Here is a 23734-nt window from a genome sequence, read left to right on the forward strand (position 1 = left end):
GAGAAAGTTGGATATTCTTAGAACTTAAGTTCACTTACGTTGGTAAAGCTGCATACCAAAACCGTTTCACTTTATGGATGTGGTTATCATCTTGAAGTGTGGCTTAACAAATCTTCTCGGCCTCCTATCGACTTAATGTTAAACACGAAGAATATTTGCCACCTCTGGCACAGAGAGGTCACGGTTTCAGCATCATTCCGTCGTTGCGATGCACCTGGTAGATATTCTGCTTACCCACCGTTTTTAAACTTTATCCTCTCACAATCTTGTCTTTTAGTGGCAAATATTTGTCGCAATAACTCCACATAAGTTGGCTAGTACCGTCTTACTTCACTTCACATTAATTCACAATATGCACTTAAACTTGAGCTCACCACACATTGTCTTGTAAACTATCGCTCACCACATACTCTCTTAAGTATTTCAAAACTTCAGGCGCCCCAAAATTCAGTCTCAAATTTATATTTTCCCTTTATTGTTTTTGGATGTCTTGTCAAAAGTATGTAAACAGGGTATTATCATATTTACATAATTAGTGTCTTACTTAAACTCTTTCTGTCTGTCTGTCTCTCTCTCTCTTTCTAGCATTACACATTATGATACAATTAATATTGTTTTTGCAAACTGTTCTTCAATAACACACCACGAAATTTATTGAATACATTTGACACGAATATACAATATCTCATCTACATATATTTGATAAATATCATTCATTCTTGTTACTCCCTAATATACAATGCCACCTAGTCGTGGTTAGCGGTAAATAACTTCTTCATTCTATTCAGCATAAAGGCACAATTCCAGTCATTAGTGGAGGTGTTCCCTTTACTCACGCATGTCTACATGTTGCGAGGTGCAGGGTACAGATGGCGCGATAGTGAATTTACATAGCTTAATGCGGTTTAGACCCCTGAAAATGAGATGGGTGACTCGTTTTATTCGCAGCTAAGACACTGACTTGAGGCTAACAATAATACGACAAATTACTGAGGGGCGCTTCATGTGTTGAAAATTGTCTACAAAATGTAATGAGGACAGACACTGATTCATGTGACTGTAAGATGCGCCGCCCCCTCCCTCCCCAGCCTCCCTCCCCCCCCCCTCCCCCGCAGGAGCTTCGGGTCCTCCCTCGGGCATGGGCGTGTGTGTTCTTTCTTTCCACAAATTAGTTTAAGTAGAGTGTAGATCTAGGGAGTGATGACGTCAGAAGTTCGGCCCCTTAGGAATTCACAAACATTTGAACACATGGTTGTAAGACCATATGCGAGAGAGAGATTAAGTATCGCCTGGTGACGTTGCGGGCACGTGACAAGGTAAGGAATGTATGTAAACGGGGTAAAGACGAATGGGGACTCATTCTAGCGACGATATGTGCTGCAAACGGGGAAATCTTCCAAAATAAGCGACTGCCATGGCCCGACGTCTGGAATCAAACGCCTCGGTAACGGAGAAATTCGTCGGCTATTGGTGTGATACTATCCTCATAATGAATGGAAATTCTCCTAGGACGTTGAAACAGAGCAGGCGACAGGGTTTTGGTCGTCTACGACTCTTCACAGTACATGGAGGTAGAGCACTTGTCCAGTATGTAGAGTAGGATTGTCGACTATGTGGCAGATTAGAGGACAGAGTACAGTGCTGTTACCGATATGTTACGGACGGCATCACTCAATGTGGTAGTGGTAAGTTCCTGTGGGACCTAACTGCTTAGGCCATCGGTCCCTAGGCTTACGCACTACTTCATGTAACTTAAACTAACTTACGCTAAGGACACCACACACACCCATGCCCGAGGGAGGACTCGAACTTCCGACGGAGGGAGCCGCGCGAACGTAGCAAGACGCCCAAGACCGCGCGGCTACCCCGGGTGGCGGCACCACTTAATACAGATTGTTTAACACGGGAGTCTGCTTCATACGACCCCTATGCTCTACCATATTAGCTGAATGATAACGTCAGTTACCATTACAGAAGGCACACAAACACGGGGATTTGACCATGGATCAATGAAAACGCGTCGCTTACTCGCATACATGTACCACTCCTCAGACGCCGGCCAGTGAGGCAGTGTTACTCTACAGGGGGACATTTACCAACGCATCCATGAGACATGTGGCAGTAATCCGAGGCACAAAGACAGTTGTGGACGAGTTGAACATTATTGCTGACTACTTACATTGCCTCATGCATTATGATACTTGCCAGCACCATGACTGTAGTGTAACATGGTGAGAGCGTGCTACAGTGTTGGAACGAACTCACTTTGATGGCGTGGCTACCAAATTCACATGACCAGAACGCGATGGGGTACACCTGGGACGCTATCGTGCGCCCGTTCCTCGCTCGCAAGCCATTGGTCCGTCATTTACGTGAAATGTGTGAAATGTGTAAACATGTGGTCTGCCTACTGTAACCTACCGAGGACTCGACGAATCGATGCCGCTTAGAATCACTTAACGTATTAGAATGCATATAAAGGACACTGATGTTCGTTCACGTAGTTATCTTTATAAAACTAGTGCAAACCACACACATTTTTGTCATGAGCAAGAATGTGAGTAAAGTTCCTATCCCTCTAAAGCAATGGTTACCCTGACAGGTGAAATTAAATTTTGTTAGGGTTAAAAAATGTGTAGTTGTCTTTCGATCAGGTTGTAACCTCCCCAAAGATAAATAATATGTCTAATAACCTCCCAACAGTAAATAAATATAAGTATATAATTCACATTCAGTGTAACCTTCCAACAGATACACTCCAAAACCTCCCAACAGTAAAATTTCGTAACCTCCCAATAATAAAATATAATTATTTATATCATTCACATTCAGCGTAATCTCCCAATAAACAAATTCTGTAACCTACCAATAAGATAATGTGACTAACCTCCAGATAAAAGAATGTGACTCATAGATAACCTTTCAATAATTGTCTGTGAATTTAAACTGGTGAATTTTGGACGTCAACCGCGCTGCGTCATGGCCCTGAAAGATCATTCTGAATAAATTGAAAATTCTTACCTCAATATGGTCGCCGGATAACGCGTGTATATCCGCTCCTATAAGAAATTTTTCTGGCACGGCCCTGTGCAATGCTAGCCGATAGATTTGTCATGTATAAAAAAAAAAAACTGATTTTCCTTTACAATCATCAGGATAACCATGGATTGGAGAAATTAGTAAATTCTGTAAATTGAAATGAATGATTGTCAAAAGTTACTTCTTATGAGAAAGATTATTATTAAGAGATTTTTTTAAACATTTACATATGCGCGAGGCTGCTTTTACCTTACACTACAACGCTCAGGCTCCGCCATCGCTCCACCACGAAAGGCCCTGTCAACACGATACACCAGACTGCTAGCTAGCAACTACTTACTCCAACTGCTACACAGTTCCTACTGCAGTCAACACTGCTCTTTGTTCTGAGATTCTCTTATAGCTTACATATCGCAGGCAGCGCGTGAGCAATCCATCGAAATTACATCTGCTCGAGTGCACTAGCAAGAAATTCCTTAATCGTGGACCTCTTACAAGGTGACTAAACTGTTTTTAAAAGATTGTTACTACTAGTACTATTTCCTGTTGTACTGATTACACAAGTGACCAATAGTTACATTCTTTTCTCAAACAGTGGCATTAACGCCTGACACAGTGCGTTACAGTTTGTGAAACAAAATATGAACATCGCCTTCCCCATATTGTCCATCCACTACATATTTTGTACTTTGAACCACGTGTCTATGATAGTGAGACATGTACGTCACATATGCTAACGAATCTCATGGAAATGTGTTCTCAGAGTTTGAGGAAGCTCCCGCAATAAACCAGATTTCTTCGTTAATGACTTCATAACAATGTATGAATTAATTGACCGTTCAACACAACACTAGTATAACGATTACAATTGGACGCAACTTCCTAGAGTGGAAGACGCCACGTAAAGATGGTTCATTTTCCATTCTTCTTGTTATTCTGGTTCTTTTTATTTGCCCACCAGTTTTTCATTGTTTGCGAGAATTTAGCTCTTCTTTCTTCCCTCCATTTTGTTCAGAATATTCGAGCTTTTGTCTCTGGCTTAACCTCCCATTTTTCTACTTTTATTCTATTGTTCCTTACGTATATTTCTTCTTTGGTGATTTTTGGCTAATTCCAAGTCTTTATTAACATTTTGGATTCATTCTCCTCCATTACCGAGGGAATATACGTATTTTACTATTAATTTTGTTAGTCAGTGTTCGGGAAACCTCATTACGTGGCCGTAGAATTTGAGATCTCTTTCCCTCATGTCCGTCTCTATGTTAGAATATTCTTCAATTTGGGACGTTTTCTGTAGTCTACATCCATTCTCGGTCCATCTTGGTCCCAAAATTTTCGTCATTATTTTTCTTTCTTCTTTCTTGAGATTTTCTTTATCAGTTTTCAGTGGACCTCTTACATAACCCTCCACTGGGGGGGGGGGGGGGGGGGGGGGAGGGGGCAAAAATTTTGCAGCGATGGTGAGTCAATTGGACTTGCCATGAGCAACAAATTTTTCCAAAATGTATTTAGTATACTAAGGCTACAATCACAGAGTACATACTTTATTGTTAAGAATGAAATAGATTGCACACGCCCTGAGTTCAGAACCTATTAAGAAATGACAAAATGTATACGAAATGAGTACAAAATATATTAACAACTGACATAAAGTGCACATGCACTGCATAGTTCTTCACCATTTTACAAGAACTTAAACATATTGAGAATTGAAATAAAGTACACATACACTATAAAAGTCTTTACCATTTTACAAGAATTTAAACATATTGAGAATTGAAATAAAGTGCACACACACTATAAAAGTCCTTACCATTTTACAAGAATTTAAACGTATTGAGAAATGAAATAAAGTGCACACACACTGGATAAGTCTTTAACATTTTAACATGAACTGATCACGTTAAGAGGTGAAATAAAGTGCACACGCACTGTAAAAGTTTTAGCATCTTGTACAAGAACTGAAATGAAATAAAGTGCATATGAACTGTAAAAGTCTTTAGCATTTTTTTTACAAGAACTAAATACATTAAGAAGTAACATAAAGTGCACACACACTGTAAAAGTCTTTATCATTTTTACAGGAACTAGGAATGGAATGGGAAGGATAGCATCATGGATGTAGAACAGTAGGTAGCACGCAGCTGCACTGAAAGTCCATATCTTTCTACAGAAGCAGAACACCAACTGAGACAATCTGAAGTTCTCTACCCTGAAGTATTTATCAGTGTAGCCAAGACACTGAAATGTTGCATTAATATTATATGTTATCATTTTGGTAGTACATTAGGTACACCAAACAGTAGGTCCACAATAACATCTCCATCATTCGAGGTGGTGGAGAGCTTGATATGTCAACACCACATTCTTGTAGAATCCATTCTCTTACATCAACGTAGAATTAGTGCAAAAACCAAATATAGTGTTCCATGATCATGAGGATAGACAGGGCATATGGATATTGCAGTAATTGCTGGTAATTAGGTCAGAAGGTGAAGGATATATTAGGTCTTATGCTAGTCATCATTCAGAATTACACTAATGTATCAACTGATCTAAATAACTATTGACACTCATTGACTATTTACACAGCATTTAAGTAGTATATATAGAGTATTACAGAACATTATTCATAAGTCATATCAATACAGTAATTATTGGCACTCACTGGACAGTTACAAAGCATTTTTGATGCATTATTCACAAGTCATCATTCAAAATGAGTTAATTATTGGCATAGCATTTATGCATGTCATCTAATTATGGTAATCATTAGCATCATAAGTCATCTCATTACAGTTTACAGTAATCATTGGCATTGCATTTATGCATAAGTCATCTCGTTACAGTAAACAATGGCATCTTAAGAAATCTCATTACAGTAATTATTACAGAACATTATTCATTAAGTCATCTACTTACATTATTTAACGACATAGCATATTCATGACTCCTCTCATTACAGTAATTATTGGCATCATCTCATATCATTACAGTTTACAGTAATCATTGACATTGCATTTATGCATAAGTCATCTCGTTACAGTAATCAGTGGCATTCATTGGCCAGTTACTAAACATGCAGCAAGTACTGAGTATTACAAAACACTATTCATAACTAATCTGATTGCAGTAATTATTGGCACTCATTGGCCATTTACAAAGTATTCATATAGTTTTACAAAACATTATTCAGTATTATTCACAAGTCATCATTCAAAACATGAGCTATTGAGTGTAGCATCAAGCTACTGGTTTTTATATATGATATCATGCAAGTGACATAAGACATATTTAAAATGTAAGACATTTGAACTATTACTCAAGGTCGGTAGTCCAATAATACATAGACATAATGGAATCAATACACAGATTAATTTGCATTATCTTTAGGACTAAAAATATATCTTAAACTGGTAGCATTTTTTATTTTGCTAGCAATGCATTGCGTTGGGATCGATAGTTGCTGGGGCACGAAAATATTTGTTTTTGAGTTATTGCTGGAAATAAGGATTAATAACGTCATTTGTCATGAGTCAGCTGTAGCAATGTTGTGAAACAAGTACAGTGTATGTGATCACATTTATAAAAGATAGACACAACTGGGTAAAAATGCAAGTACTAGAACAGATTTAATAATTAAGTGCTTATAGCATATCAGTATCATGAAAAGCTTCTCCTGGAAGAAATACAAAGTAGATTATTGAGCTGAAAGAAGAAATGTATTCATATTATGCTGAAAAGAAGTAAACTTCTAATTAATAGGTAATGAAACGTGTACTTAATATGTATGTACTCTAGCTCTCTTTTCCAAAACATTCAGTCATTATACTATGCGACATAAGGCATACTGTCAAAAGGAACTGTAACAAATACTTAAATAACTACATAGCATCTCTTAACTAATACAAAATACATAATCTTCATCATTATCATCATCTGCAAAGAAAAACTTCATTGTTCATATTACTATAACTTCATCATTACCATCACCTGCAAAGAAAAACTTCATTATTCATATTACCATATTCTTCATATAACTGTTCATCATCATTTATTATCATCTGCAAAAAACAGACACTTCATTATTGATATTCATATTACCATTTACTTCATACAACTATTCATAGTACAGAGTTTCTTACTTCTGGCATATTCATCACTAAAATTAACATGTGTAGTTCTGTCTGACAGCATGCATCAATTGCCTCGTATTCTGAAAGAAAAATAATTAGTTAAGGCTGCTATTATACAGTGTGTATAGTATATTCTTGTTAATGCTTGTCAATTATTATCCATTTACTGTTCATGACAAGGTATTGCCTTTTTTTTCATACCCATGGTAAAATTTGCATTCCATAGTAAACCACTGTAGATCTGGGAATCGGAGCAAAAATGTCTACAGCGGCCATGTGTCTCAATTTAACGGGTACATTGGGATGTAACGGAGGAATATGTGAAGTCGTGTCTGATTTTGCTTTCTGGCAGATTTTACATGACGCTAAAACTCAACGTTTCTCCATGTTGGCAAAATAACAGTTCCATCTCAGTATAAGAAAACATTTTCTGGCTCCATATTGTGCGTAACTTAAATGAGTATACCAAATTAATTTGTTAACAAGCTCATCAGGAATACATAATAACCAGCTGTTCCTGTCAGGGTGAGAGCGGCGAAACAGAATATTATTGCGCACAGTATAATGGTTCCTAATGGTAACATTACTCTTATCTTGCCAAAGGCTTTTAATTTCTTTCCACACCTTGTCTTTGCTCTGCTCCTGTGCTATGTCTCGTAATGACGATGAAATGAAATTTTCAAATGCGACTTGTTGAATATACATGACGTTAGAATTTGCTTGGCAGAAGTTTGTTGCGATGTCTTACTGATTGTTGCTAAGAGAACGGGATAGTGCGGCTGCTACAATATTTTGTGTACCGGGAATGTGAACAATTGCAAAATTCCTGTAAATAAAGTTTCCATCTGCTTAAGCTGTCGTGTGTAAATTTTGCGGAAAGTAAAAACTGTATAGCTCTATGAACTGTGCAAACGGTCGTATGTCTTCCATAAAGAAAATGCCTAAATCTCGTAAATGCCCATACAACATATAATGTTTCAAGTTCTGTGACAGAATAATTGCGTTCAGCAGGTGATAGAATGCGACTTGCAAAGGCGATGTTTTTAATTTCTGTAGTACCGCCTTTTTCAATATCCTGAAAAATTTGTACGCCTAAAGCGGTGTTAGAACTTTCGGTGGCAATGGAAAAGTTTCTAGTAAGATCTGGGTGTGATAAAAGAGGTGAATTCAACATGGCATGTTTCAAATTAACACATTCAGAATGTGCTTGGCTATCCCAGGACCAAATAGCGTTTTTACCCGTCAATTGGCATAATCTAGGGGTGTCTAAGGCAGAGTAATGAATAAATTGACGGAAAAAGTTTATTAATCCCAGGAAGCTCCGTAATTGTTTCGTTGTCGTTGGAACGGTAATGTCACGTAAAGCTTGAAGTTTTCCCGGGTCAGGCGCAATGCCTTCTGCTGAAATTACATGTCCAAGATATTTTATGGAAGTTTTGCCAAGGTGCGATTTGTTAAGATTAACTGTGAGTCCTTGCGCACGAAAAGTTTGCAACAGTTGTTCCAGAATCTGATTATGTTCAGACCAGTTAGCTTCTGCGATAAGAATGTCGTCTACATACCTTGTGATTCGGTCTTTAAGTTCCATAGGAACTTCAAACCTCGAATAGATGCAGCTGAAGAAATTGTTAGACCGAACGGTAATTTGCAGAATTGATAACAATCACCAAATCAGAGAAAAGCTGTGTACTTTCTGCAGTTCGGTTGAAGCTAAATTTGCCAAAATCCCGATTTCAAATCTAACGTGGAATAAATAACAGTACCATGAAACTTCTGTAAAAGTTCTTCTAGTGTCTGTGGGCGATTTGTTTCATTAATAATAATGTCGTTGACATGACGCGAATCAAGTACCAGGCGAAGTGATCCATCCTTTTTCTTAACAATATGGAGCGGGTTTATGTACGGACTAACTGCCGGTTCAATAATTCCTTGGTCTAGCATAGCTTGTAATTCTTTCTTAACTTGCTCTCTGTGAATATATGGACTGGGATAATGTTTGGCTTGAAACGTGTCGTGCTGGAAATTCATACATGAAGCCGGACATAGAACCAGGGACGTTGTCAAAACCTGGAGCTTCCTGTAAAAGAATATTGCGTAGCTGAGTACGTTCGTCGTCTGTATTTGCACTGTTTTGTTTAACTTTATCAGAAATCATTTGCATAACGTCATAGTCGGCTTCGTCTGGTGTACTATAGTTGTGTACGTACATATCTGTGAACAATGTGGAATGGCAGTCCGTGTCACGCGATGTAGAAAATACCTATGTTCGGTTAATTGCCTGTTCATCTGCAGATAAAGCGTGCTGACATTCTAATGCATGTTGTACATTCTCATCCTTTAACATTATACAGGAATTTTGAAAGTCAATAATAGCGTCATGTTGTACCAGAAAATTCGTACCTAAAATAACGTCTGTTGTCAATATGGGAACAATCCAAAAAATTGAGTGGAACGTATGACCTGCAATACAAAATGATAAGTGTGCCTGTAATTTTACATCTACTCCTTTACTAGATACTGTTCCTTTTACTTTAGTTTTGCCTAATGGTAACGTAGGATAAACATTCTCTTAGTTACAGTCATTGAAGGTTTCTTCATTTATGACTGACATAGGTGATCCAGAATCGATTTCTGCTGAAAATGTGGATGATCCAATATTTACTTCAATGACAGGGTAGGAAATGGTTTTTTGAATTACTGGTTTTTCATGCAAAAGTGTGTCTCGGATGTCGTCAAAAGTAATAACATTTTCGTGAACAAGATTCTGTGTGTCAAAATTATTGCTTACGTTGCTAGAAGATGCAACCTGTACTAGATCTAGTCAAATTCTTTCTGTCGTGCTGTTATTTTCGGGAGGATGCTGTGGCATTTCAATTATTGGTACTGTTCTGTTATTTCTTCCTGACGTGTTAGGTTCGGGATGATATCGACTGTCTGGTTCGTTCATGATAATTTGTTATTGCGGATGACTCTGCTGCTGGAAAGACCTACTGTTATTAAATGTACACTGAAATCGGTGCTCATTACTTTTAGGTCTGTCATGATAGTCATTGCTATACGGCGCGTTGCGATAGGAATTGAAATGATGTGTTTTCTGTACGTACTGATTTCCTCGTTGCGGTGCGTTACTATTTGGTGGAGCCGACGCTATACGTGTAGGCGGTGAAACATTAAAGCTTGGTTGACCTTGCACATTACAGTGTTGGTTAGGTATGCTAACCGGCTGGTTTTGTTGTTGTTGTGGGGAAAATCTCCTATTGTTACCAAAATGAGTATCCTGTGGCTGAGCCGGCCGGAGTGGCCGTGCGGTTCTAGGCACTACAGTCTGGAACCGAGCGACCGCTACGGCCGCAGGTTCGAATCCTGCCTCGGGCATGGATGTGTGTGATGTTCTCTTGTTAGTTAGGTTTAATTAGTTCTAAGTTCTAGGCGACTGATGACCTCAGAAGTTAAGTCGCATAGTGCTCAGAGCCATTTGAACCATTTTTGAACCTGTGGCTGATAATTTTGACGATACTGATAATTAAAATTTTGTCTGTTATTAAAGTTCTGGTGGTTGTCAATCCTGGAGCGTCTATCACCTTTGCTATTAAAATAGAGTGGCTGGTCGTAATTACTGTATGCTTGTTGGCCTTGGTTATGATGTGAAAAATTTTTGTTTATGAAAGAATAGTCTGATTGCTGAACTTCCAAAAGCTATAGCAGATCTCTAAATGCCAAAATATTTTCTTTCTGCTGTCCTGTTAAAAGTGATACTATTAACGATCGTGGTAATTTAGAAATACATAACTGGATAAGTGCTGATTCACTGTATGGCTCACTTAAGTATTGGTTTTGTTGTACCATATGTTCAAAAAATTGCGTGACAGTGGGAAAATTTGGGTTCTCATAATTCGGTAAGCTAATTAATTGATCCTTGATTCCGCGCTGTGTCGTTTTCGACCAATACGCTGACAGAAAAGCATTCTGAAATTGTTCTACCGAGTAGCATTGTCTCGCGATCGGTCTCATACGACTTACCGGTTCGCCTTCCAAACAACTGCAAATAAATTCGAGTTTGTGTGTTACGGGCCAAGTTGGTGGAAAAGCAAAACTAAATTGTTGTATCGAATCCAAGGGGTGAATCTGTGTTCTGTAATTCTTAAATACCTTAAATTTTCTCACTGATAGAAAATGCTTATCATCAAAATTATCGTCTCTGTATGTCTGAACAGGTTCAGGATTGTATGATAATCTGTTTGTCTGTGACTGTTCGGAATCTAAGTCACGTACTTTCTGTAAATTACCTAAATTATACTGGCTGTATGTGTGTGAGAAATGTTCGGAATGTGGCGTATGCTGTGCCGTGTTAGAGGCTGAAATATTTTTCATCTCTGTCTCTTCTTGCTGTAAAGACGACACTTTTCTACACAATATATTATTAGATGAACTCATCTCACTGATTGCCTGCTGTAAATTTTGGAATTCGGGTGTCTGATTGAACGAAATTGGTGACGTATCGTCGGAATTAGCGTCATTGTTATTTTCGATATCCTCAATACGACTGGCCAATTCATCAAATTTTTCAGTCAATGCTTTAACCTAATCATCTTTTTAGTGTCACAAACATGAATTTGTTTTTGGATTTTACGAGTGGTTTTGTTTAAATTCTTAACGTCTGCTTTAATAGCATCGGGATCCTGAATTAATTCCAACTGTTCAAGTCTGCTGGTCATTGTCCGAAAGTCTACTGTGTAAGTGTCAGCTTGTTGTTGTTGTTGTGGTCTTCAGTCCTGAGACTGGTTTGATGCAGCTCTCCATGCATCTCTATCCTGTGCAACCTTTTTCATCTCCCAGTACCTACTGTAACCTATATCCTTCTGAATCTGCTTAGTGTATTCATCTCTTGGTGTGTCAGCTTTTGTTTTAAGAATGGAGATTCCATCATGCAATTCAGTGTTCAACTGTTTGATAGTGTTAATTTCGTCTGATACTGTCGCAATTCAGTGTTCAACTGTTTGATAGTGTTAATTTCGTCTGATACTGTCGCAATGTTGGTGTCTACGTGTGTTTTGGCTTTCGTAAATAACTTACGCTTATCTTCCTGTCTCTGTGCCGTAATTGTTTCCATGACTTGTTTCTTTACTTTATTCTATTCCTGTATAAATTTACGGTAACGCGTTTCACTGTTTTGTAGGCGGTGATTAAAACGTTCGTCAATTTGGTTGTTCTGTTGTTCGAATTTCTTGTCTACTTTCGCATCCAGTGTGCGTGAAAGTTCTGCTGACATTAATTTAAACTCGTCGCGTAACTGTGTTGCGTTTTCTGAACATTGTTTCGCAACTGCACTAATTTCATCTCTAAGTAATTTTGTTGTGGCTGCATGTGTATTACATATTTCTTGTGCAACGGATCTAATTTCTTCACTACTATTGCTGGCACTAGCCTTAATTTCCTCACGTAACTGTTTTTTAGTTTCGTTACATTGCTCGGCAACGGCTGTAATCTGTTCAATAAGCTGTTCAGTAGAGGTGTCAAGTTTTTCATTAATCTGTTTTAGATTTTCATTAAGTTGTTTGTAATTGTTGTCTTGTTTTTCATTCGACTGTTTGAGATTTTCATTAAGTTGTTTGTAATTGTTGTCTTGTTTTTGATTCGACTGTTTGAGATTTTCATTAAGTTGTTGTTTGAGATTTTCATTAAGTTGTAGCAATAATGCCATAACTTGACCAATGCCAAAATTAGCTGCTGTATTCTCTGTGCTGTGTGATGGTGTATTTGCGTTTGTTACGTTATGTGTAACCATTTGGTCATTGTCAAATTCACAAAAAGGTTTGCCAATCGGACGTGCACTGTTGGTCACTACATCGGAATCAAATAAATCTGACATATTTTGAGTACATTGTTCACCTTCGTTAGAGACAATTATCTGTTCGCTACGTAAATTTCACAAATCAGGCGTGTCAAACTCTACAGCGTTCGTTGTAACGGAACGTGACGCGTCATCAATTGTTACATTTACGGTGGACATAATTGAATTTGTTTGTTCATGATCAGGATCAAAATCATTACTAGCGATCGGCACGCACTGATTATCTGTAATTAGTGGATTATCACTATTACGCTGCGCGTCGCTAGTATTATGGGTCAAATTATTCGAGTCGACTTTTCACTCATGGCACATCGCGATGTACTGTTAGCAGTTTTTCGCGGCATTTTCACAAGTCAACGATAAGCACAAAATCAAACAAAGACAAAGCAAAAATGGAACAAATACAGTGACAACAAAGAGCAATAAAATGCCGATGATCCGTGAAAGAAAGGGTGACAAATCAGAAAAAGCGTTGCGCCAGATACAAACTACATTTAACAATAGTGTAAATAAGAGCAGATATATGACTACTTCACATAAATTCGCAAAGAAAATACGATCCTGGCCGGTTGTCGACAAGTGTAACCCCCCACAGATAAATAATATGTCTAATAACCTCCCAACAGTAAAATAATATAAGTATATAATTCACATTCAGCGTAACCTTCCAACAGATACACTCCAAATCCTCCCAACAGTAAAATTTCGTAACCTCCCAATAATAAAATACAATTAATTATATCACTCATATTAAGCGTAATCTCCAAATAAACAAATTCTGTAACCTACCAATAAGACAATGTGACTAACCTCCAGATAACCTTTCAATAATTGACTGTGAATTTAAACTGGTGAATTCTGGACGTCAGCAGCGCTGCGTCATGGCCCTGAAAGATCATTCTGAATAAATTGAAAATTCTTACCTCAATATGGTCGCCGGATAACGCGTATATATCCGCTCCTATAAGAAATTTATCTGGCACAGCCCTGTGCAATGCTAGCCGATAGATTTGTCATGTATAAAAAAAAACAACTGATTTTTCTTTACAATAATCAGGATGACCATGGATGGGACAAATTAGTAAATTCTTTAAAGTGAAATGAATGATTGTCAAAAGTTACTTCTTATGGGAAAGGTCTTTATTAAGAGATTTTCTTTAAACATTTACATGGGACGTAATATAACAATACTACATATGCGCGAGGCTGCTTTTACTTTACACTATAACGCTCAGGCTCCGCCATCGCTCCACCACGAACGGCCCAGCCAACACGATACACCAGACTGCTAGCTAGCAACTACTTACTCCAACTGCTACACAGTTCCTACTGCAGTCAACACTGCTCTTTGGTCTGAGATTCTCTTATAGCTTACATATCGCAGGCAGCGCGTGAGCAATCCATCGAAATTACATCTGCTCGAGTGCACTAGCAAGAAATTCCTTAATCGTGGACCTCTTACAAGGTGACTAAACTGTTTTTAAAAGATTGTTACTACTAGTACTATTTCCTGTTGTACTGATTACACAAGTGACCAATAGTTACATTCTTTTCTCAAACAGTGGCATTAACGCCTGACACAGTGCGTTACAGTTTGTGAAACAAAATATGAACATCGCCTTCCCCATATTGTCCATCCACTACATATTTTGTACTTTGAACCACGTGTCTATGATAGTGAGACATGTACGTCACATATGCTAACGAATCTCATGGAAATGTGTTCTCAGAGTTTGAGGAAGCTCCCGCAATAAACCAGATTTCTTCGTTAATGACTTCATAACAATGTATGAATTAATTGACCGTTCAACACAACACTAGTATAACGATTACAATTGGACGCAACTTCCTAGAGTGGAAGACGCCACGTAAAGATGGTTCATTTTCCATTCTTCTTGTTATTCTGGTTCTTTTTATTTGCCCACCAGTTTTTCATTGTTTGCGAGAATTTAGCTCTTCTTTCTTCTCTCCATTTGGTTCCGGATCTTCGAGCTTTTGTCTCTGGCCTAACCTCCCATTTTTCTACTTTTATTCTATTTTTCCCTTACGTATATTTCTTCTTTGGTGATTTTTGGCTAATTCCAAGTCTTTATTAAAACTTTGGATTCATTCTCCTCCATCACCGAGGGAATATAAGTATTTTACTATTCTTTTTGTTAGTCTGTGTTCGGGAAACCTCATTACGCGGCCATAGAATATTAGATTTCTTTCCCTCATGTCTGTCCCTATGTTAGAATATTCTTCAATTTGGGACGTTTTCTGCAGTCTACATCCATTCTTGGTCCATCTTGGTCCCAAAATTTTCATTATTTTTCTCTCTTCTTTCTTCAGATTTTCTTTATCAGTTTTCCTGTATAGTGCCAAGGTTCCGCTGGCGTACAACATTGATGGTTCAATAAGTATTTTGTAATGTCTAATTTTGGTATTTTAACATAAGCATTTTTTTATTATAGAGGTTATAGACTAATCCTTAACCTTTACGAGCGTTTTGTGTTCCTTCTTGTTGTGCATACTTTTCAGAGATAATTTCTCCTAGGTGTTCAAAGTGTAACAGTGTGATACTCTGGTTATTTCCCCATATTTGGTTTGTAATTTGAAAATTTCCGAATTTGTTGCTGTAAACACTGTCTTTTCAAATGATATCTGCAGTCTGACTTTCTACACTCATTCTTTTAGAGGTTCTATCAGTTTTATAGCCATGTCACAAGAATCTGGCATTATTGTGAGATCGCCCGCGAAGGCTAAGTAGGGGATTCGTAGGTCACTTTTTTGGTTCCTAACTACTATTATTATTATTATTATCATTTTTAGTGCCTGGTGTTAGACACAAAGCGCTGGCAGGCCGAAGTCTTCCATGATCCGCCATATCAGAAGTAAGGAGCCCAGCAATATAGTGATTTACAATCAAAAGGCCTAAGTTTATAGCACATATTTTAAACTCGTTGATTTGGAGTTCATGTGCCAGATGTCGGTCATGCCAGTATTACTAGGGCGAAGAGTAGTCAGGAGAGGCACATTTCGTAATTGTGGTAGTTAGTTTTCGTTTCCGAGAAGGAGTTCTATGTATCCTTCACGATGAATTGAGAATCGCTTCATTATTCTATGACAATGCTTGCTAGAAATACGCAGTACAACTGTGTCATTGGCTCATTAGCTCGTGTGTTAACAGAACATCTACGGAAACAAAGTATCATTAACCTTTTGTTATTTAAAACAAAAATGTCCGCAAAATCCTTTTCGACACAGAAATTTTTTAATACTAAAAATTTTCACTAAATGAACAGCAATTTTCATCATACAATTGAAGTACGATAACTAGTTCGGGTTGCTTCCTACACTCATCTTCAGATCGTGCAGAGTGTAAAAAGGCAGTGAATATGCATTGAAGAAAATAATCGCTAGTCGTAATCATGGAATGACAAGACATTCGTATTCTGGACCAACAAAACTATGACACTATGCAGATGTACATTTCTATGGCCGAGCGGTTCTAGGCGCTACATTCTGGAACCGCGCTGCGGCGGTGTGGTCCTTTCCGTCCCTTTACGACGGGCCTGCACCCACCTGTGAACATTGTCTCAGTAGATCATCAGTAGTAAAACCGAGTGAAACCTATTGTACTTCGACGTGAACCAGGCTGCATTCAAAGTCACTAATCTACGTTTCGGAAGAAAGTTTTTTCACTAAATGAAGGGTGGAAATTTTGTCGTCAATTAATATATTCTGAAACTTAGGTGAACAAATATCAGTGCCAAGCCCGTGGTAGTCTTAACACAGTCACTCATAATCCCTTTCACTCATGGTGTTGCATTTCCCGAAAACTTAATAGCTACAAAAATACTGATTGTTTTTGATTGAGAATGCTCGCCAAATATTAAGTCTATCGGTACCAAATGCAGTCACATTTTTTTGCCACCGTCCTGCTAAATAGGCCACGCGGAATATATGTCTTTTTCTCGTCACAAAATTCAGTTAAATATTCCGAACTCTCTACACACACATCGGAATAACTATGCCGTCACTTTCCAACACTTTTGATGTATGAAACACTGCTAGATCCGGTAACTTATCGTTCCCATCGGAACTACTACTACACACGTTCGATCTGTTTCATGGCTGGGCTTCGACTCCTCTCTAGAATACTCTTTCTCTACCAGCAGAGAAAGGCGCGCGAAAAATATCGCTTTACCATTGGTCATTTTGCTTAACAGCCAATAGCAAAACGACATTCTCCCGCGTCATTCCGCGCTTTTCAACAATAACCAATCGCAAAATAGTAAACCTAACGCCTGCACGTTTTACCGACGTAATTATCTAATATGCTGAAGTTTTGCTTGTGTATAAAGTTATTTTCTATTGTTATTTATACCTGAATTAACTTTATTTTTACCTTAAACTTACTTTACAAATCTATTCAACAAAAATCCCGTTTGTCCACATCCATACTTCTTCGAATTGTTCCCACACTATATCCTACTACATAACTCGTTAAACAATTATCTTCATATTAACCTTAAACCACACTCACGCATCATTCTTACTGCTAAAACACATTTATAACATTTTACATACACAAACAGAAATAATAACACTTTATGAAAATACTAGAACGGTTTATGAAACACCTTCTATTACTTTAGTGCACCCTAGTGGGCACCATCGAATCTAACATCACAGCCCCCCTATCCAACATTGTCCTCTATCGGCCGATACATAATCTACGTGTGCGTCCAGTCTCCCGTCACCATCTGTCATTATCCAGCTCTGAGACACATCTCCCACTTAACCGCCTCCAAACCAGGATCGTTATACGGCGCTACGCCTCAGCGCGACCGCTACGGTCGCAGGTTCGAATCCCGCCTCGGGCATGGATGCGTGTGATGTCCTTAGGTTAGTTAGGTTTAAGTAGTTCTTAGTTCTATGGGACTGATGATCTCAGAAGTTATGTCCCGTGGTGCTCGGAGCCATTTGAACCATTTCTTTTTTTTTTTTTTTTTGTAAATTTCAAGGTAAGTGACACAGTTGTAAACCAAAATCTCCCAGGATGACGGTAATATAAAAGTAAATTGGCCGGTCGAATTGGTAAAAACTGCATCAAAACTTCTTTTGCTTTCTTAAGTTAAGATAGCCATTAATGTAGATGGGGTTGGTAGCTGGGGGGAGGGCTGTGGGGGGTGGGGGGGTGGGGAGGGTACTGGGTGTCACTGTGCTGCTGTGGTAATAGTCTGAATATGATCAGGAACGACTGCTCTAGGGGAAATCGGAAATTAAAGCGGTAAGTGGAAGATGCTAGAAACACTAATTTCATCAATTTTAGTGTGATCTTCCACCTTATCCTTATTTATAACGAGATAGCAAAAGCACGAAACGTCGTCAAATCTGCATGTAAGTTTGACCCATCAGTAAACTGACTGCCAGCTGTTAATGTTCGTAAATTATTTCGATTACTTTGTTTTGCTCGTCATCGTGAATGCTACAATAAATGGCAAGTTTGTCGTAGGCGCTACCGGTTAGACCTCCAGTACTATTTCAACAAATGATTGTTTGGGTATAGCGTGTGCTGCGAGTATACAAATATTATTAAATGCTGCAATTAAACAACTATCATTAAATACTTCTGTCTGACCAAAGACATGTTTAAGTCAGCACTAACTCTGTTTCGTTTGTATGAGGTACTCCATCTCTCTGGCATCCAGAAACTTGGGAAACAAGCATTTGAGTGTAATGTGTCGACGTCCTTTGTTGATTGAAATTTGGTGGTAAGACGGTACACTGTAATGACGATCAGTCGTTGATCCCAATTTCACAAAAATTACAAAACGATTTAGGATTGATATTTTAGTTTGGAATATTACTTGCGCCTTGGACCAAAGGCACACGTAATATTCCAAACTAAATTATGTGTCCTAAGTCGTTTTGTAATTTTTGTGAAATTGGGATCAACGACTGATCGTCATTACAGTGTACAGAATTTTAATAAAATATTGGTTTATTCAATTATCTGATTTCACTTTTACGTTAGGTACGCAATTATTTTTCAATAAACGCCAGCAAAATTAAACCGCTTTCACACATTATTTGGGCATTACATTTCTTCATGTTGTTTCAGTATTATATTTAACTGTTTTATGTGAATGTCTCTATTGTGATCTGCAGTTTACGCTAAAGAGCTATCCTGATAGCTATACTGCCAGAAAAATTGAAATTTGGTTTTGTTTGGTTAAATACATCCTGTTTTCAGACTAGTCTTGTCGTGATTCGTTTCGGTTTAATAGCAGCTGTTCCCGAATCTTCGGTTCAAATTTTACATAGTATTGGCGATGTTCAGACGACTGTACTCTTCAACGTTATTTCACTTACGCGTTGTAAGGGAAACCAGGAGAGCTATGTGAGACGTTATCCAGACGAATTTATTGTAGATTGGCCGAAGAAGTAGTTTTAAGAAAATGGCTCTGAGAACTATGCGACTTAACATCTTAGGTCATCAGTCCCCTAGAACTTAGAACTACTTAAACCTAACTATCCTAAGGGCACCACACACACCCATGCCCGAAGCAGGATTCGAACCTGCGACCGTAGCAGTGGCGCGGTTCCGGACTGAAGCGCCTAGGACCGCTCGGCCACAGCGACCGGCGAAGTACTTTCGCTGGATTAAAAACGATACGCGTAACCGATGTCATTGTCAAAGAGAGGGTGTGTTGGTGAAAGTAGACAACATTCGGGAGCAGGAAATAATACTATAATCTATGGGAGTGCCTGAAAGATGCCTATATCAAATATTGGATGACAAGTAGCAGAAAGTGATGTCTACAAGATTCAGCTTAGGCGTCATTTTAAGTCTGAGGAGCAGCCATATAACATTGTTTTTGTGAGTTTGAAGCTGGAGGAAATGAATGATCTCGGCACACCTTACAGAGTTCTGGGTTAATAATGGACTTTTTTCTTTGTCTCGCATACAGATGTTGAATCATTTACTTGTTTTATAGTTTCAATGTTACCTATAAATATTCACACTGTTAACTTCAGACCTAAAGAACCGTTTCTTTCGTTTTGGGAACTATTAAAATTGTAATTTTCGTTTCGGACCCTCTATCCAATATTATCTCTGTTTCATTATAAGTAATTTTATGTTGTATTCTCGATATAATTAATACTGGTCACAAATGTATAATGAAATAAAAGTTTCGTTTCACCAGGCAGCAGGTCATCTGCTTACAAAAATTGTCTAATCGCCGCGTTAGGCATATTCTGAGAGACTCTTTCAAAAATCAATAATTCCTTTTCTTGTTACGGCGTGTGTTGGATGTTGAAAGCAGTTGGCGCCTTGCAGTTTCTTCTCATTTTTCTATTAGTCAGTGTATCACTATCTTTCCTCAAAACTTCTCCAGACGTAAGACATAATACGCACATATTTATGAAAAACATAGAAACTCACCTGTACAAAACTCTGTACTGGATGAGACTCCTTTCTTTACTAAGATTAAAAGATATGGCTGTTTACCACATAAAAAACTTCGATATCTCCTAATTAGACACGTGTTCCTATGTTATTTCGCTGGTTTTCAAAACAAACTGTTCGATACTACAGCCGGCGCTACCAGAGGCGCGGACTCGTCTTCACTCATCACGGTACACTTTTCTCTTTTTCCCTTCTAAGCTTTGTGTAAGAACTTCTGCGAGTACTTTAAAGGCATTATCAAAACAGCTTTTACATCCATTGTCACAGAGTTTTGCATCAGAAAACTGAGGACAAAGTTTCTAACGTTTTTCACTCTTATATTTCATACACCTTCCCCTGTATACTGATGAAGCAGAGTAATAATTCCTGAGGCCATTGTTCATAAAATTTATTACCTTCTACGTATTCCTTAATTCCTTGTTTTATTATTTGTTTCCCTTTGTTCCAATACATCTGCCGCATATTACACGTATTGGAAGATTCTCTGTCACTGCCGCACATGATGAATTCAAAAGCAATTAATTAAGGTGAAGATGTGAGGTATGTTCTATAGTATGTAATATTTTACCGAGCAGGGTAGCGCAATGGTGAGCACGATGGAGTCACGTTGGGAAGGACTGCGGCTCTCACCCGCGTAAGGTCATCCCGATTTAGGTTTTCCGTGATCTTCCTAAATCGCTTAATGCAAATGGCGGGATTCTTCTTTTGAAAGGGCACGGTCGCTTTCCTTCTCCATCCTTTCCTGATCCGAGCTTGTGTTCTGTCTCTATTGACCTCGTTGTCGACGGGACGTTAAACACTAATCTCCTTCTCCTAACGGAATACTTGACCCGATAGTTTCGTAAGCACTTTATAATAGTTTCCTGTTAGAAAATGTCACAACAACTGCACAATGAACCTGTCATGGGTGTGTTTCGTCGAATTCATGCGAGTAGATTTTTTTGTGTATAGTGATGTAGCTTTGCCATTATTATTCTGCGGTAAGACATGAAGTAAATATAGATCTTAGCAACCATATGTTCAACACTCAAATAATTATGGCGAAGTCTCTTTCCGGCTGTAACTATTTCATATATTTTGACGTTTCACAGTACCATCATAATATTGATTCGGAGAAGGTAAGCTTGCGTAAGTTAAGGGGAGTAAGAACGGTAAATTGTTTTTTCACATTTTCGGATTTTTATCTCAATATATAACTTGCAATTTTCCGAATAAATTGATCCATATATCACTTATAAACTCACATGGGAAGTATTTTATTTTATTTTTTGAAATATAATCTACACCGGTGGAAAATGTTAAAATATTTACATGCGTTAGTTCAAGATATAAAATCGGTAAATTTTTATGTAGGAGGCTGTGGATTGCTGTTTTATAAAGATTAATTGTGTTCCTATTGGTAGCACTTTCAAAAACGGTTTCGTATAGTTTCGGAGTATAAAGTCGCGTTGTATGTCGAAGTTCTAAGGTTTCTCGGATGAAAAGTGACGAATAGATTGATAAATCTCTAGAAAGTAAGGAATGACGCCAAGGCTAATAATGCTGAGGATTTGTTGAAAATGGAGCAGGCAGTATGGGCTACCTTCTTCCACAGGCTGTCAACTGATGAAAAACCAGTACACCACCTTTGCCCTTCTGGACCTGATTCATGGTGCAATTACCACAATGCCCAGTACTCAAACAGCTTATACAGCCATAAACATTCCATCCCAGCAGCAGTCATGGATATCATAAAACCAGTTTACAGAAACCAGGCAAATCCTGAATTACAGAAAACGTGTCTGCATGTTTTTGTTGGAATGAAGACAGTAGAGTGGGGATCAGTGATGGTGCCATTACTTTTAATTATGGCAACACTGATAGAGTGAAAGTGCCACAGCAAATGGGATTTAATCCTGGTGAATTCGTCAGAGAACTTGAATGGATGGACAGTGCTCGCACTGATACAGCAGACTATGCAGCACAGTTCAGAAAGAAGAAAAAAAAATGGAAAAAGATCAAGAGGATGATATATAGTATGGTACAGGGCTCTTCTGAGTGAGTAAAAATAAAAAAAAAATTAAGCATGTATTAAGTGAGTTACAGTCTTTTGAAACATTAGAAGAAGTTGCTGAAAATTTACATTTTCTGTTACATTTTTCCATAAATCTCAGAAACTACTTCGAGTAGAGCATTCAAATTTTCAGAGAGTAATAACATGCATATCGTGAGTCTTTGTAGTTCAGTAGAATCAGAACATACAGTTTAATGTCGTGTAAAAGTTGCATGTTAATGGTTACAGTGGTTCCCAAAATACTGGGAAGTCAGTTCACTAAATTTTACATTGTCCGGATATGGCGTTCAAACTCCCCTTAACACTTAAGAATCAAGTTTGTGTGACACGATATAAGAGTAATACGACACCTGATTTGAATGTCCAACGAGCATGGAACAATTTTGCTCGCTAGCAATAGACTGTAAGTTCGTAAAGTGTTGTGTTGTGCAATGTGTACTTCAAAACACCTTACTTTTTTCGATATTTTTATGAACACGAACACACAGAAACGACTAAAATGGTTCTAACGAAACTGACTCTGTCATAATTAGTTAAACTATTTAGCATTGCTGTTCGTCACACACATGAAATATTATATGTCAATCCCATGAATCTATTATGGCGAGTTCTTTCATTGGCCGCCCGTCGCTTGGCCAAGACACGCTGCCTTCGACTCGGCCATTCAGCGTCACAAGACGTGACTTGGATGCATGCCGGGCCTACACGAGTGGTATATAAGCGCGAGACAACGGGCTGTAGCCACAGGTTACCAGTAGCCAACAAGACAGCAACATGTATAAGCAGGTGAGTGGCGACGCCGTTCGCTTGTCATTGAGTTCGTAGGAACAACATATCCCTGGTGTCTTCTACCAACGCCTATCTCAGGACTCTGAAATTGAAGCCTTTAGGGAAACGCGTTTGATATGTATTCTACAGGGTATGGGTTCTCGAATGTACGGGCTTCTCAGCTAAAAGGGGAGGTGTTTAATATTTTTAGTCTGCGTTGTAGATTGTACAAATACTAAATAAGTCAGATGTCCACTATAAGACAAAAAAAAAAGCTTTACGAAGAAATAATCCCACTGGACCGGAAATTTGGAGATGTGATGTACATTTAGAGTTCAATTTAAAAAAAATGGACGGACTATTCGTGAGGAAAAGCTTTACCAACTGTGCAAGGCAATAACGTGTTGATCCACGTCTGCCCGTTATGG

The 23734-nt window shown here is 38.2% G+C and overlaps 1 protein-coding gene across 2 annotated transcripts in view; it reads left to right on the forward strand.

The window, feature by feature from the left end:
• The window catches only part of LOC124622529 (cuticle protein 19.8-like), a 43110-nt gene that overhangs the window by 14373 nt on the left and 5003 nt on the right, over positions 1–23734 (forward strand). The window contains exon 1 of one of the 2 annotated variants that reach the window (XM_047148261.1): positions 23296–23324. The exons of the other annotated variant lie outside the window; for it this stretch is intronic. Within the exon in view, the coding sequence (XP_047004217.1) occupies positions 23313–23324 (12 nt within the window). The 5' untranslated portion in view covers positions 23296–23312. Of the gene's footprint in view, positions 1–23295; positions 23325–23734 lie in introns of those variants that run through there. 2 annotated transcript variants of the gene reach the window in all.

This window comes from Schistocerca americana, chromosome 7 (assembly GCF_021461395.2).
Source record: "Schistocerca americana isolate TAMUIC-IGC-003095 chromosome 7, iqSchAmer2.1, whole genome shotgun sequence".
NCBI lineage: Eukaryota > Metazoa > Arthropoda > Insecta > Orthoptera > Acrididae > Schistocerca > Schistocerca americana.